The following is a 14,588-nucleotide window of genomic DNA, read 5'->3' as shown; positions in this document are numbered from 1 at the left end:
CCATACCCCGTCCGGTATGGGCGCCAAAACACATAAGATCTCCATACCCCGTCCGGTATGGGCGCCAAAACACATAAGATCTCCATACCCCGTCCGGTATGAGAGACCACGATCCCGGTCCGTCCACCATCTCCCAAGATATCTAGTCAGGCTGACCACATTATACAATTATCAATTCACATAACCTTTCATTCCCCTTTTCCTCAGTCAGCATCATCAATTCGCAAACAAACAAGCAAACCTGTAATTTATGCCAAACAAGACAACATACAACATCGGATTCTCAGTCATTCAACCATAATCAATAAAACAATAATATGTGCACACGAAACTATGAAATAAAAACATAAGACCTCATACTGCATTTAAAACCGTAAAATAGGCCAAACAACAGCTAACAGACAAACACACCAGATTCGGGCTCCATTATCGACTTAAAACAATTTCACACATCTGTTGATTCATGAGATACCATTTTATCATTTATTGAACTTTAATACCGTGATAGGAAGTAGGGTGAGGGGACCTTACTCGTTTTGGGGTCCGAACACGGCTCCACAGTGCGCCTACAGGCTGTCCCTAATTTTCCCTGAATTTTTTCTGGGGAACTGAAACGCACTACTGGTACCTGCACGTGTCCCAAAAAATCCCAAATTAGACCCATGCCCCTTTCAGCCAATATTGCAATTCCAGCACGACGGCTCCGCCGTGCTCCGACGACGGCGATTCGTGTTTTGGTGATTCGGCTCCGATCAACCTGTAGAGAAAATAATGGTGATCACGGTGATATAAAAATTGTATCAAACGGAGGCCGGGAAGGGCCTCATCGGAGGCAAAAATCGAGAAGGGGCGCGGCGGTGCCGCTGGGTTTCGTCCGTGTTTTCTGGCCGTTTGGCTGGGATTTTGGCTCCGATTTGGCCACAGGGGAACTCAGCGTGGAAAAACGAGTCGGAGGTATAAAATTTACCTCGATCGGCGGTCGAAAAACTCCCCGGTGCGGCGACCGGCTCCTCCAGCGTCTGGTTTGTCTTCTCCGGCGAGGGCAGGCGGCTAGGGTTTTTGTGGTCAGGTGTGGGGATTTTATTTATACCCTTTTGCCTTTTGATCACAGCCGTCCATTTTGATCAAATCTGGGCTGTCCGTTCTTGATTGAATCTGGGCCGTCCGCGCGCGTGCATCTGGGCCGTCCGTGATCGCCCACGTGGCCCGTTCCCTGGTCGACGTGGTCTTGCCACGCGGCAGGTCCTGGTTGGCCAGGACTGTTGACTGGGCCGCTGACGTGGCTGTTGACGTTGCTCTGACGGGGTACAATTTTTCTAAATTGCGTTTTGACCTCCGGTTTCCGATTTTCTTTTCAAAAATACCCCCAGAATCATAATTTTCACACTTTTTTCTCAAAATCAATTTCAATTAAATACAAATAATATTTTTATCCAATTTTACAATTATTATTATTTTTATTATTATATTTTATTAAATTAAAATAAACAAAATAAAATAAAATAAATAAAAAATAAAATTAATAATTATAATAAAAATAATTTAAAATTATTTGGGCATTACATTGGATTCCTTATTATGCATACACATGCATTATTGGTACAAAATTGAAAATAAATAAATAAATAAACAAGTGAATGGATAAAGTTTTGGAGAATTTAAAAATATGCCTATAAAAATCCAATGAATGGAGATATGCTTGTTAAATTTTTTGGGGAAATTAACTTAAAATTTTAATTTATACTAAAATTATTAAATTTTTTTTAAACTCAAATTTAAGTAATCAACTCTATACACACATTATTAAGATTTTAATATATGTTTAAATTATAATTTTTAACTATTAAATTAAATGCATTTATTTATAGAATTCTTTTTAAACAACTATTAATCAATTTTTTATTAAATTAAAAATATTTTTTACAAGTTTTCATAATTGCTTAAATATAAAGTCAACTGGCGTTGGTCCATACGGTAGTTAAAATAGTAAGCACCGGTAGTTAAATGCATAATTGCTTGTCAATCCCACGCATACATGGCAATTGGCACACGGGCCACTTTGCTTTGATGTCCTAAAAGAATACTTGTTCATCATTTCCTAGATTTTGTATACATACATACATACATACGTACGTACATACATATATATATTTATAAAATAAAATGATAAATTTTAGAATTTAAAAAATAATAATTATAAACAAATATATATTTTAAGAATTTAGATATTTATAAAATTTTGTAACTTCCAATTTGACTACGTTTTCTTGCCCACGTGGTCCGAGTAGACCATGTCCGGCAATTAACTAAAACACATCTGCAAAACGCCACGTGGCCTGCGATCTGACCTCAAGCCTATGACTGGATAATCGGCTCGGCTCGGCTCGGGTCGGATCGGCTAAGCCGGCCGGCGGGGTATCCCGGTTGGTGGTGTACGAATTACGATATTTCTCTCAGCAAATTATGGGACCGGGAAAATCAATCTGCTCTGGATCCTGTTCGGGGACGAAAGCGTTTGGTACATCCAGCTGTACCGTTACATCAAAAAAGTTGTGGGCCCTCAGTTGATGTGGGCCATAGATTCTATCTTCCCGAAAATCGGACGATGATGCGAGACTATCCATGCGTACCGGAGATATTTTTCCCGTAAATCGCTCACAAATCTTCTGATGCCGTAATATCATAAAAGGACAGAAATATTATTGATGGATTTTTATTAATTTAATTTTAATTTATATTATTTTGTCAACAAAATTTAGTGAATATCTCATACATATATATATATATATTTGATATATATCTGACTCATTTATTTTATTAATATTTATTAATATATACTACTATAAAAATTATTTTTGTTATTATAAGTATAAATATATTTACGATAATAAAAAATTAAAAAAAATAATTGTACCTAACAAGTTAGATACGAACAAGTTGAAGGTGAAACCAATGTTTTAACGAAAAAATTGTAACTATATCGATTTCGAACATATTATATTAAGTAAATTTATATATAAAATATCATCTTAACAATTGTCATATTTATTAAAATTTGAACGAAATATTTTATTATTTTATTTTAAAATATAAAAATACATAATATAATTAAAATTAGTCCATAATATATACATATATATATATAACTCTAATACTAAATAAATTAATAATTAACCCATAATGTATTTTGCTAGGAATTACAGGAATTGCAAAACCTAAACTGCAAAAACTAATGGACCAATCTGTTTGGGGATGAGACACGAGGGACATGATACATTTTTCTCTTCTGTAACCCAACACCCACATGAGGGTAATCGGCAACAGCCATTGATGAGTAATCAATTTCTGCAAATACTCACTGGTAGTAAATTAGGGTTTTGCAGACAAACAAATGGAGCAAAAGGAAAAAGATGATGATGGTCAAAAGTCAAACTGACTGAACTGGTCAGTTCAGTCAAAATTAAAAGGAAAAGTATGTCAATGGGTTCTTGCTTGCTTCTCAAGTATTGACCACATGAGTGTTTAGCTTCTTTCTCTTGGTTTATTATCCATGCAGAGAAAGTAGGAGCACTTGACTCTGCCAAATGCCTTTTACCAATGTGCACTTCAAATCTTCTACTACAAGGTACGTGTGTGTGTATATATATGTATATATGATGTTAATCCAATAAAAAAATTTAGAGGTGTTTTTTGGGTAATGCTAATATAAATTTATAGATGCTTTGATGGTTAATGTAAATTTAGATTTGACATTTTAAAATCTATCTGAAATTATTCATAGATTAATTTTTTATTACTATCAAATAATTTATATTTATATAATTAAATATATATTATCGTATTTATTTAATTTTTTATTTTGATATATAAATACGTACATGGACGGTGCTCCCTCGGCACATTTCATCAATACATTTCTATATCTTTATTTAAAAAAAATATATATATATATATATAAATATAATAAAAATATATATTATTATGCATAGTTATTTTTATATTTATCTCAATATAATAAATGAATTAAGTTATATTTAAATTCGATAATGTGTAAACTTGATATAATATAAAAAATTAAAAAATAATTAAAACTGACATGGTTCAAAATGCATTTTAAGTATATTTTTTACAGTGATGGATTGAATTTATATTTGATAAAAGTAATTTCAAATCCACTTCATTTTTACATTTCAAAATTTGTGAAGTATTATAAACAATAGTAGAACAATCAAAATAAATAAAAAAAAATATAAAATTTAATTATTACAAAAATTTAAATAAACTAAATCTAAATTTTAATGATTAAAGATATGATCGAAATGACGAGAATCACGTATTATCTGTTCCGTTATAATCTCGATATAAAATATTTAATGAGACTTAATTTGTAAATATTTTATAAAAAATATAATAATTTATTTTAAAAATTTAAATATATTATTTAATTCAACTTTTTTTAAACACGAATTTATAATGTCATATTAAAAATCTTCCGCATATCTCAATTCTCAAACAAGTTTCCCTTTACATTTCCTTCAACGGTCAAGATTTGAGTTCGTAATCTCATCTACGGTCCACATTTTAAATCACTAACAGACAACAAAAAATTACAAACTTGAGCCGAGGCTCTTACAAGCCGAGCCGCCATTTCCCGCTCGTCCACTTAAAAGTTTTATCCCATAGAAAAGGCGGGCCCACAGATCTTTAAAATATTCACTGTGAGCTGCTGGCGGTTTCACCGAGGTTAAAACAAGGTGAAAAACCACCCCAATAAATATTCACCTTCCCTCACTCTGTCTCTGGCGCTCACTACTTTCAAGTTTCTCTTCTCTCTCGAGCCTCGCGTTTCTGGAGAGAGAATCGAATCGAATCTCTTGAGGAGAGAGTGAGAGATATCTCCATTCTCCGACCAGCGCATGCGATCCTTCACCTGAAGTTGCAGGAGACGGTTTCGTACTGCCGAAACTCAGACGTTTGCTCCGGTAGGGGAAGGTGGAATGACGGTGTTCTCAGGCAAGCAGGTGGTCCCGGTTGACTACGAGACCGAGGTCTCGCAGCGACTCCTAGAAGCTTCTCTTAATGGCGATCTGAATTCGGCATTCGAGTGTATCGCCGATCCGTTTGTTGATGTGAACTACGTAGGTGCGGTTTGCTTGAAGACGAGGAAGAGTGAGTTGGTGCTGTGCGAGGAATCCGCTAGCGAAGTACGCGTGGAACATGAGGAATTCAAAACGGACGTTACGGCGCTCTTTCTCGCTGTTCATGGTGGAAATGTGGCTCTCGTTAAGAGATTACTGGTATAGTGGAGTTCTGCTTTTTTCTTTAAGAATCATTTGAAATCGCTGTGATTGGATTGAGATTTGAAACTGTTTCATCTCATATATCGTTTGTCATTTTTTGTTTTGAGGAATTTGAAAATGTTTGAGAGTTTTCTCAAGCTTTGTTCAACTACATTTCAGCGATACTACGCATATGATTCTACGAAAATTTGGTGCTTAATGTTAGAAGAAATTTGAATTTTGATTTCTTAGTTAGGTGTTTGCTTAACGTGAACTTGGTTGATTCGCTGTTTCCTTTCGCATTTCCTTCCGAAGTCAGCAGTTGATTGACTACTTTCTCCGGAAGGTCCCACTTCTCACGTCCATGTCGGTTCTGTTCTCTCCCTAGATCAGTGCTACAGAAGTCTGAGATAGAGGATGCTTCTTGAGTACATTGTCACTTTTCAGTGAATTTGAAGTGTTGGTAGTAATTAGCAAATATTTAAATTTTCCTCTTATCAGTTTCCTGTTTATGTTCTAACTAAGGTTTTGAAGATGTATTTTTCGTTATAAATTATTGATTGGAATTTTCGGAGTTTCTTTTATAACTCCATTTATTGTCATCGTTTTTAATTCTTAGATACTAAATCTGTGTATTATTTTCTTTGTTCTGTTTGGTTGGGAAATAAAATTTTGCCAAAAGATGCATTTAGAATCTAGGATTTCATTTGTTTTGGTTCAAGGAGGCCATCCAATTCTGACTTTATAAATGTCAGGTCAGAGCGTTTGGTTTAGTTCGGCCAGATAACCAAACGGGTGGATACTTTTTCTTTAATAATTTCAGTTATATATTAGTTTTCACGTAAAATTTCACCATTTGTAATGCTTGGGCATTTTCCGGACAAAGTTGTGATGGCTTAACTATTGTTTTCCCTTGTAAACTTCTCATTTTCCTAGCGTCATCTTCACAATTGAAAATTATTTGTTCGTTTTGTTACCTTTAATGAGTCGATGTTACATGACTTTATTTCTTTTCGGGGTCTGGTAATGTTTCAATGGGCCTATATACAGTCATTAATTTATATCATTTACTTTCTGTTGCCAAATGCTGGATCTGATTTGTTTCTTTACCGACTTGAGACAATGCTTTAATGGCTTTTCATGTATGATATTTCGAATTGACATAGTTGTTATTCCCTTATGCCCCTTGAATAAGTGTTTTTTTGTGCGATCCTTTTCTTTGCAGTTCTTTTGTGCAATAGTTGGATACAAGCTCAACTCAATATTGTTGGAAATGGATACAGAAACATAAACAGGCCCAGTTGCCCCCATTTTTGGAAAATGATCACAGCTTAAGCGATTATTCTTTTACTGTTCAGACGTTTCTCTATACCAGTGATTTTTCTAGTGTGTCTTTAGTGCTTTCTGACAACTATATGTAGGTGGGAAAAATAATGCTAATTTACAAGTAACAGAATCTTTCCTTACGCATATATGGCATGATAGAGTTCACACTCTTTTTCACAATTGAAGGAGGTGAAAAACGTTATTAGATAATCTCAAATACTGCGTGCAAATATACAGTTGTCCTGTGGCCTTTTCCTCGTCTGTTTCTTGATTAATTTATTGATTTTCTTATGTATCCCAAATTATTAATTTGGGTGCCAGAATTGGTCATTATATTAAATAGTTATAATTTGTTGTGCGATGGGGATGGCAAGGAAAATTTAATACATAATTTCCATATCTTATGGGTAGATAATTTACTCTTTTGTTTTTTCTCCACATTGGGAAACGTGTACTTGAGTACACAGTAATAGTCGCAGACCAATCAATTCTTAACCAAAATGATTTGTCCAGTAGAAACATGGCTTTTGAGGCCCGTGTTGAGTTGTCACTGACAATTGGACACAGCCTGAAGTACATAGTAGTACACATACATGATGCATCTCCCTTGCCTTCTATCTGAGATTTTCATGCAGTTCTTGATGAAAGTTCCATGCTGCTTTGTCTATCACATCAGTTTTGTTCCCTCTTTTTGTCTGTGCATGGACAAGACCCTCTGTGTTCATCGACATTTAATGATAATTTTTTATTGGTTTTGTCGCCTTTTGTTGTTAGCCTGCACTGAGGGATGAGCAGGGAAATGGCAGTTCTACAAAGTGTTATAATCTGGAATGTTTTTAACTCTTTAACATTAAACTAAAGGCTGTTATTTTCAATCAACAGTGTGTAGGAGCTGATGTGAACCAGAAACTCTTCAGGGGTTTTGCAACGACAGTAGCTGTGAGGGAAGGTCATCTTGAGATACTGGAGATCCTATTAAAAGCTGGCGCTTCTCAGTTGGCTTGTGAGGAAGCTCTTCTGGAGGCAAGCTGTTATGGGCAAGCAAGGCTTGCTGAGCTGCTAATTGGATCTGATTTAGTTCGGCCTCGTGTCGCTGTCCATGCTCTTGTTTCAGGATGCTGCAGGGGATTTGTGGATCTGGTGGACACCTTAATTAAGGTAACCCATCATATTTACTCGCTATTATGGGCTTCAAAAGCAACTTTTACTGCTATGAAATTGGTTCTGATCGTGTAAGATGTGAGTAATACCCTTGTATGGGATTGGCCCTTTTTGCTAAAATGACTGGCACATGCCTGGAATATGATTCATCATTTACTTTACCCAGGAACAGAATGCTTTTAGGATTCCCACTCTATGCATAAACTGGGTGGTAAATAGTTTATGTTAATTTAACAGGTTTAATGACTGGTCTTCCTGCTTGGAAATTAGCCTCTTAAATAGATGTGTCACGGTTTTGCACATTCCCCAAATGTGTCATTGACGTATGGTCTTTGCTTGATCGCAGTGTGGAGTTGATGCAAATTCAACTAGTCGGCTGTTGCTTCGTTCTTCCAAGCCTTCTTTGCATACAAATGTTGACTGTACAGCACTTGTTGCAGCTGTCGTTAGCAGGCAGGTGTCCATTGTTCGTTTGCTGCTACAGGTGTCTCTCTCTCTTTCTCTCTCTAACTATTCAATATAGGGTGGACACAGAGGTTATTACTTTTAGGGCTAGTTTTATTGGTGATTGGTTTCCATATATTTCCGTGATTTAATGTTTTCATGTGACATTTTACCCGAGATGGAACTGTGTTATTACAATTAGATTGAAAATAGGGAATCCAATTGACCGAGTAAACTTTTAGGAATATACAAAAAATCTTTAGAAAAAATGAGGTCAATTTGCCGGTAATATATTTTAAATGTTCAGTGTTATGACACCCTTCTGTAGAATGGTCCCTTTTTGACACTCGGATAACAACCGTATAACAGCTGAATTAATATGCTAGACATTTCAATGATAAGGATTTCTATGTTGTCTGAGAATGTTTTTGTTTGATTAAAAAAGACATACTATAGCTTTAGATCTATTCTAGTTTAACTTACTACAGAATGATACTGGTGTTATATTGTCCGAAAACTTTATTCTCTATTCACTTTCAATCCTTTACATGTTAATATCGTTAATACCTTGATATCATACAGGCGGGTGTCAACACAGATGTCAAAGTGAGATTAGGAGCATGGTCATGGGATATGAGTACGGGAGAAGAGTTTCGTGTAGGAGCAGGACTGGCAGAGCCCTACTCCATCATGTGGTGTGCAGTGGAGTATTTTGAAGCCAGTGGTGCTATTCTGCGGATGCTCCTGCAGCACTTGCCCCCAGATTCCTGTCACTATGGAAGAACCCTCCTTCACCATGCCATCCTCTGTGGCAATGCAGGAGCTGTGAAGGTGCTCGTGGACTCTGGTGCCGACGTAGAATGTCCTATTAAAACAACAGGGAAAACCGAGTTTCGTCCAATACACATGGCTGCTCGTCATGGCTTGTCAACAATCCTTCAATTGCTAATTGATTCTGGCTGTGATCTAAACTCCAAGACAGATTCTGGTGACACAGCCCTGATGATATGTTCTAAATATAAGCATGAAGAGTGTCTCGGGGTGTTGACATCGGCTGGTGCAGATTTTGGTATAATTAATGTTGTTGGTCAGTCTGCAAGCTCGATTGCTGGTGCGAACCAGTGGTCCCTTGGATTTCAACAAGCGGTCCTAGACGTAAGTAGGTGTGGGAAGATTCCCAAATCCAGCAATGCTTCTGTTTTTTCTCCCTTGTTGTTCGTGGCCCAAACTGGTGATCATGAGGCCTTGGAAGTCATAATCGGGCGGGGAGAAGTTGATCTTGATTATCAGGATGAGAATGGTTTCTCAGCTGTCATGTTTGCTGCTCTGAAGGGCCATGTTGAACCATTTCGCTTACTTGTTTATGCAGGAGCTGATGTAAAGCTTTTAAACAAATCCGGTGAAACTGCAATCATGTTGTCAAAATTGAACCAGAATCGGGATCTTTTTGAGAAAGTGATGCTTGAATTTGCACTTGAAAAGGGAAACCGGAATGCTGGAGGGTTCTATGCTTTACATTGTGCAGCTCGTCGCGGAGACCTTAATGCCGTAAAGCTATTGACAAGGAGGGGTTATGATGTAAATATATCTGATGGGGATGGCTATACTCCTCTCATGTTAGCAGCCATGGAGGACCATGGTTCCATGTGCCAGCTCTTGATCTCGTATGGTGCCAGCTGTGACATAAAGAACTCGAGAGGAGAAACAGCACTATCACTTGCCAAAAAGAATGGCAGCGTGAAAAATGAGGCAGAAGGGGTCATTCTTGACGAGCTTGCTCGCAAGTTTGTTCTTGGTGGTGCTCATGTAAAGAAACACACAAAAGGAGGAAAAGGTAAACCACATGGAAAAGAGATGAGAATGATAGGAGGTGCAGGTGTGCTGCAGTGGGGGAAATCAAGCAGGAGAAATGTGGTATGCCGGGAGGCAAAGGTTGGACCAAGCCCGAGCTTTAGGAAAAACAGGCAGTGCAAGGGTGACGCAGACGAAGCTGGGGTATTCCATGTAGTGACTACCAAGAACAGGGAGTTTCATTTTGTATGCGAAGGTGGACTTGCTGCAGCAGAGCTGTGGGTGCGAGGAATAAAGCTGGTGACAATAGAGGCAATTTGTGGGAATCAGAGGATGGGAGAAAATAGAAAATTTTATTAACTAGGGAAGTTTGTATAGACATGTTTTAGGAGGAAAAAAATGCTTCATCTCGAAGTTGTTTTAACTGTCGGTTTTCATTGTAAAGGTTTTGATCTCTCTGTGTAAATGTTGTTTTGATAGCTCTTTTTTGGGCTTAACCATAGAGTTGGCAGTTCATGAAAATCATTTGCATCTCTCTCGCTCTTAGACTAACACCCTTCCTCACGATACTCACGCATTTTTTTTTTTTTTTCTTTTACTTGGATAGATGCTAAATCCTTTAACGATGGTTTCAATTCCACTTCAACAAAAAGGAAGAATTGTTAGATCGGAGATTGAGTTGGTTCGAATTCTAATTTTGATGTTATGCAATAGTTTAGTTCAAAAAGAAAAATTTCCCAATCGGTTTTGCGCTGTTCCTATGAAAATCAAAGCAAAAAAAAAAACAAGCTGCTTGAAGGCTATTAATGTGTGCATCGTGCTATCAGATGCTCAGTTGGAGTCTTGCTGTCTGTCTGCCCATAAAGGGCTACAAAAGAAACTGATTGGGTATAATAATTGCTCGAAAAATAACAACCAGCCAGGCTTACTGGCTCCAGTGGATTGGTTTGTCTTCTAGTTTTGCTAACTTATTTCAGCTACAATCTAAAACTGACAATACCAAAGATACAACAATTGAATCATCTTCGTGTTTGTCATACCAAATTATTACCAAGCAAACCATGTGACATAATCCTTTTTCGGTCAGAACTACATCATATAGCCTTCAAATTTCTTTTGGCTATAAAACAAATCACGTAATAATAATTTGCTAAATAAATCTGAAAGTAAAAGGTGTAAAATTTTCAGAAGATTCAATCTGTTTTGCACTTTGCACATCTAAAGGGATAGCTCAGCCTACAGTTATCTCTTTCTCCTTTGCTTTGCACATATCTTCCGCATTCTTGATGAACTTTTTCATCAACTCGTCAATCTGGGAAAAACAATTCCACATTGGAAGACACTTAAAACAACACCAAGATTTAAGAATGTTTTTGCTACTAGTATATCTATAAACTTACCGCAAATAAATCTTACTTTCTGTGGTTTAGTTGTATTCTCGGTCAAACTCTGTTTTTGGAACAATTCAGTATTGTAGTTTGAACGTTTTTTTTCCATCTTATATTAGACCATAGTCTTCTAGATTACTTCTTGTAAATTTTATTTTTCTTTTAATTTTAATTTATTCAGCATTAAACTTTCTTGAGTTTGTCTTTAGAAGCAATGCATAACTATCATTAGAATAACAAATGATTTTATCTAAAATAGATAGTAAGACAAATTTCCTGAAAACCAACAGAACTTAACCTGCAGTAAGGCAAAATTTTAGGCAGCGATATCGTACTTTACTGTAAACTTAACAAACTTACTTCTTTCTCCAATCTTTTTGCGTCATCCTTGGGAAAATTTGAACCTGCCTTCTTTATCGTATCTAATGCCTGTACAAGACCAAATGCACGCATTAGGTCACACGCATTAACTACTGCAAAGTTTTATTGTCCACAGCAGCCCAAAACTTCTAAGAAGCACTTTTACATAGGGTGCCAAAGACAAGATAACTGCTTTCAGTTTTTAGCATACTAGAGTAATTTCGTAATATTGTAAATGTATCCCATTAGTTATTAGATAATATTATCAAATTATTACAACATCATAAGGTATTTCCGAGATACTATAAAATTGCTCGTTGCATTGAGATTGGATTGTAGTCATGAAAAAAGAAAGAGGATCTTGGATGGGAACGAAGGTTGTTGACAGTAGCAGGAAGTCCCATTATACTGGGTGATTCACATGTCTCAAGACTTTGATGAACTATATGGACTACACTCATTTCCCATCTGAAGACAAATAACAACCCTGTAATGCTACATCAATTTAGATTCAAGAATTTGTTAATTATACCTTCTGCCTGGCCCGTCGTATACTTTGTTTGACATCTTCGCTAGATTTGGCAACCAACTTGCACACAGCCTGTACGGATTCCTCAGCCAATAGGTTATTATGCATCTGAGTGGAACATATTATGGATCCGGAATAGATAAAAAAGAGAAGAAGAATCATGAGCTCACCTGCATATGCTCCTTCGTTAATCTGGTCATGGAAAAAGCAGAGAAAGAATATATCAGTCAAGTAATATAAAAAGTTCCACTATCTAATGCAAGAGGTGAGCTCCCACCAAATCTTTTAGTTGACCAAGTGCTTACGGTGGAATAGTTGCAATCAACCTTTGCCCATCCACTACAGGATTTAAGCCTAATGGAGAGGACCTGATGGCGGTCTCTAGCTGTTTAACAGACTGCAAAAATAAAAAAAAATTAGTCAAGCGTGTGATTTCTCAGATCAGAGCTATTCTATAGAAGAAAAATTTTCAAGAAACAAACTTATTATCGTTAGTAAATCTTTTTTCTGATTGAGAAATAGATGTACAAGAAGTTAAATATTCAAAAGTCGTTCGTTTAAATGGAGAAGTTTCATGTTGAAAGCAAGATCTCCAAACTCAAGATACATGATATCGTACTCCAGCTCTTGTGAAAATCATAAAAGAAAAGAAAATGAAGCAGTAGGAGAAACAAAAATCGAAAACTTGCTAATTAAAAAATCAATAGTTTAGTTTATTACATCTGGATCATAAGGATTTACTGAAAGGGTTTTAGAATCTAGGACTGAAACGACAGCTACATGATTCAAGGGCATTTTTATACCACCAGTTTCTACAATAATATGATCAAGCATTCCTGCAAAAATATTTCGTAAATGAGCATGTCAATGATATAAACCATCAGATAAGACTAATTAGAAATAAGTAGCAACATTCCTTAATAAAGTACCTGGAGATGCCCTCCCTGTTCGTAATTTGGTTAGTTCTCGTGACAAAGCATCTATTGCTGCCTCCATTTGTGAGGAAGCATTTGTTTTGACAGTAGGCCCAATGTCTGGGGCAACCACGATACTCTCAGCAGAATCATCCTCTAATATATAAAATCAACACGGTAAGTTCCACAAATGCGCACAAGTTTTGCCCCCAAAAAAAAAGAGTACTCAAAGATACTAAAAAAGCCGTCTAAAAAAAAAAGAAAGATCTGCATAAACATATCTCAATGGTTGTATTTAGATTCTTGCTCTATCCCAGTTAGGAAAACAGATTATTGCGGCAACTTACTTAACTTGCTAACGATCACAATTTAAATAATACAGCAAAAACTGTTAAATTGATTCCCTTTAGAGTTTAAACTGATATTAAAAGATCCAATCTATTTATTTATATATTAGCACAATTTCTACGCGTGCGAAATGGTTGCGCTGAAAACTTTATCATGGATAGATTCAACCAAATTTAAACTGAAATTTAACTAACAAATGAGAGCAGCAACCAATATCTGGACTCTTAGAACTCTTTACTTCCCATCAGCTCATAGTAATTAAAGGACAACCCTTTTCAGTTCAACATAATCCACAAATCTGAAAAAGCCATTTAGGATTTGCACTTCCTCTGAAAAAGAGAAGAAAAAAAGACATACAAAAACTACCCACCAATCTATAACGCATAAATCATCAATCACAATCCATATATACAGACAAGGCCAAAATCACAAAGGAGCAGACTTTCATAATGTATCAGAGAACTATAACTAACCCACAAAAGACCCTTAACTTATAGTATATAAATCCATAAACAAAGAAGAAAAATAAATAGAGAGAAAGAGAGAGAGAGTGAGAGAGAGAGAGAGAGCGAGAGAGGGAGAAAAGGAGGAAACTAGTACTTGACTTTTTCCCTTTTGCAAATCCTCGAACAGAAATTCTGCAGAAACCAGTGGGGACAACGAAGTGGGTATCGCACTCTCTTCCTCTGCGATCGGAAGAGAAGAGGAGGAGGTGAGAAAGACTGCGAGATTGAATACTTGTTGAGCTTCTCAGTAGGGGAATTGTACTTCTCTGTGAAATTACCCGTCTTAGGTACATCGCCATTGTCCACTTTCTTAGTCTTGTCAACTCTCTCTTCAATATCTCTCCACTTTCATTTCCGTTCTGGTTCTTTACTGTAATTTGCTAGGGTTTCTGGAAAGCTCCATGCTAAAACCCTCCAACTGCATCACGTATATTTCCTTTTGCATTTTCTCCTCACCAAAACGGCGTGTCACCCTCGTCGTTTTCACAAGTCAGCAAAACGACGTTGTATAGGTAATTGTGGGCCAAAACGGCGTGTTACCC

At 36.5% G+C, this 14,588-nt stretch overlaps 2 protein-coding genes across 2 annotated transcripts; one reads left to right on the top strand and one right to left on the bottom strand.

Annotated features, from left to right (window-relative positions):
• Nucleotides 1–4,786: 4,786 nt before the first annotated feature.
• Nucleotides 4,787–10,523, top strand: LOC110807444 (ankyrin). The gene is made up of 4 exons (XM_022032573.2): nt 4,787–5,297; nt 7,488–7,763; nt 8,113–8,250; nt 8,793–10,523. The coding sequence occupies exons 1-4, from the start codon at nt 4,998–5,000 to the stop codon at nt 10,359–10,361; spliced, it is 2,283 nt and encodes a 760-aa protein (XP_021888265.2). The 5' UTR covers nt 4,787–4,997; the 3' UTR covers nt 10,362–10,523.
• A 484-nt stretch (nt 10,524–11,007) lies between these two features.
• On the bottom strand, nt 11,008–14,478 carry LOC110807452 (Ribosome recycling factor). The gene is made up of 8 exons (XM_022032586.2): nt 14,141–14,478; nt 13,208–13,348; nt 12,999–13,114; nt 12,584–12,675; nt 12,449–12,470; nt 12,282–12,350; nt 11,750–11,818; nt 11,008–11,313 (listed from the first exon to the last, which is right to left on the bottom strand). The coding sequence occupies exons 1-8, from the start codon at nt 14,343–14,345 to the stop codon at nt 11,233–11,235; spliced, it is 795 nt and encodes a 264-aa protein (XP_021888278.1). The 5' UTR covers nt 14,346–14,478; the 3' UTR covers nt 11,008–11,232.
• Nucleotides 14,479–14,588: the final 110 nt, after the last annotated feature.

Source organism: Carica papaya, chromosome 1, assembly GCF_054855325.1.
Source record: "Carica papaya isolate Zhongbai chromosome 1, ASM5485532v1, whole genome shotgun sequence".
Classification (NCBI taxonomy): domain Eukaryota; kingdom Viridiplantae; phylum Streptophyta; class Magnoliopsida; order Brassicales; family Caricaceae; genus Carica; species Carica papaya.
The sequence above is the reverse complement of the archived record's forward strand: the minus strand, read 5'-3'. Positions and strand labels throughout refer to the sequence as shown.

What these genes read in the sequence shown, in the direction of transcription:
- LOC110807444 (XM_022032573.2), top strand. Translation starts at nt 4,998, where the DNA reads ATGACGGTGTTCTCAGGCAAGCAGGTGGTCCCGGTTGACTACGAGACC. An exon ending in TGGTGGACACCTTAATTAAG is followed by an intron (nt 7,764 to 8,112) that starts GTAACCCATCAT and finishes GCTTGATCGCAG; the next exon opens with TGTGGAGTTGATGCAAATTC. An exon ending in TTGTTCGTTTGCTGCTACAG is followed by an intron (nt 8,251 to 8,792) that starts GTGTCTCTCTCT and finishes GATATCATACAG; the next exon opens with GCGGGTGTCAACACAGATGT.
- LOC110807452 (XM_022032586.2), bottom strand. Translation starts at nt 14,345, where the DNA reads ATGGCGATGTACCTAAGACGGGTAATTTCACAGAGAAGTACAATTCCC. An exon ending in AACAGGGAGGGCATCTCCAG is followed by an intron (nt 13,115 to 13,207) that starts GTACTTTATTAA and finishes ATATTTTTGCAG; the next exon opens with GAATGCTTGATCATATTATT. An exon ending in CAAAAAGATTGGAGAAAGAA is followed by an intron (nt 11,314 to 11,749) that starts GTAAGTTTGTTA and finishes TGTTTTTCCCAG; the next exon opens with ATTGACGAGTTGATGAAAAA.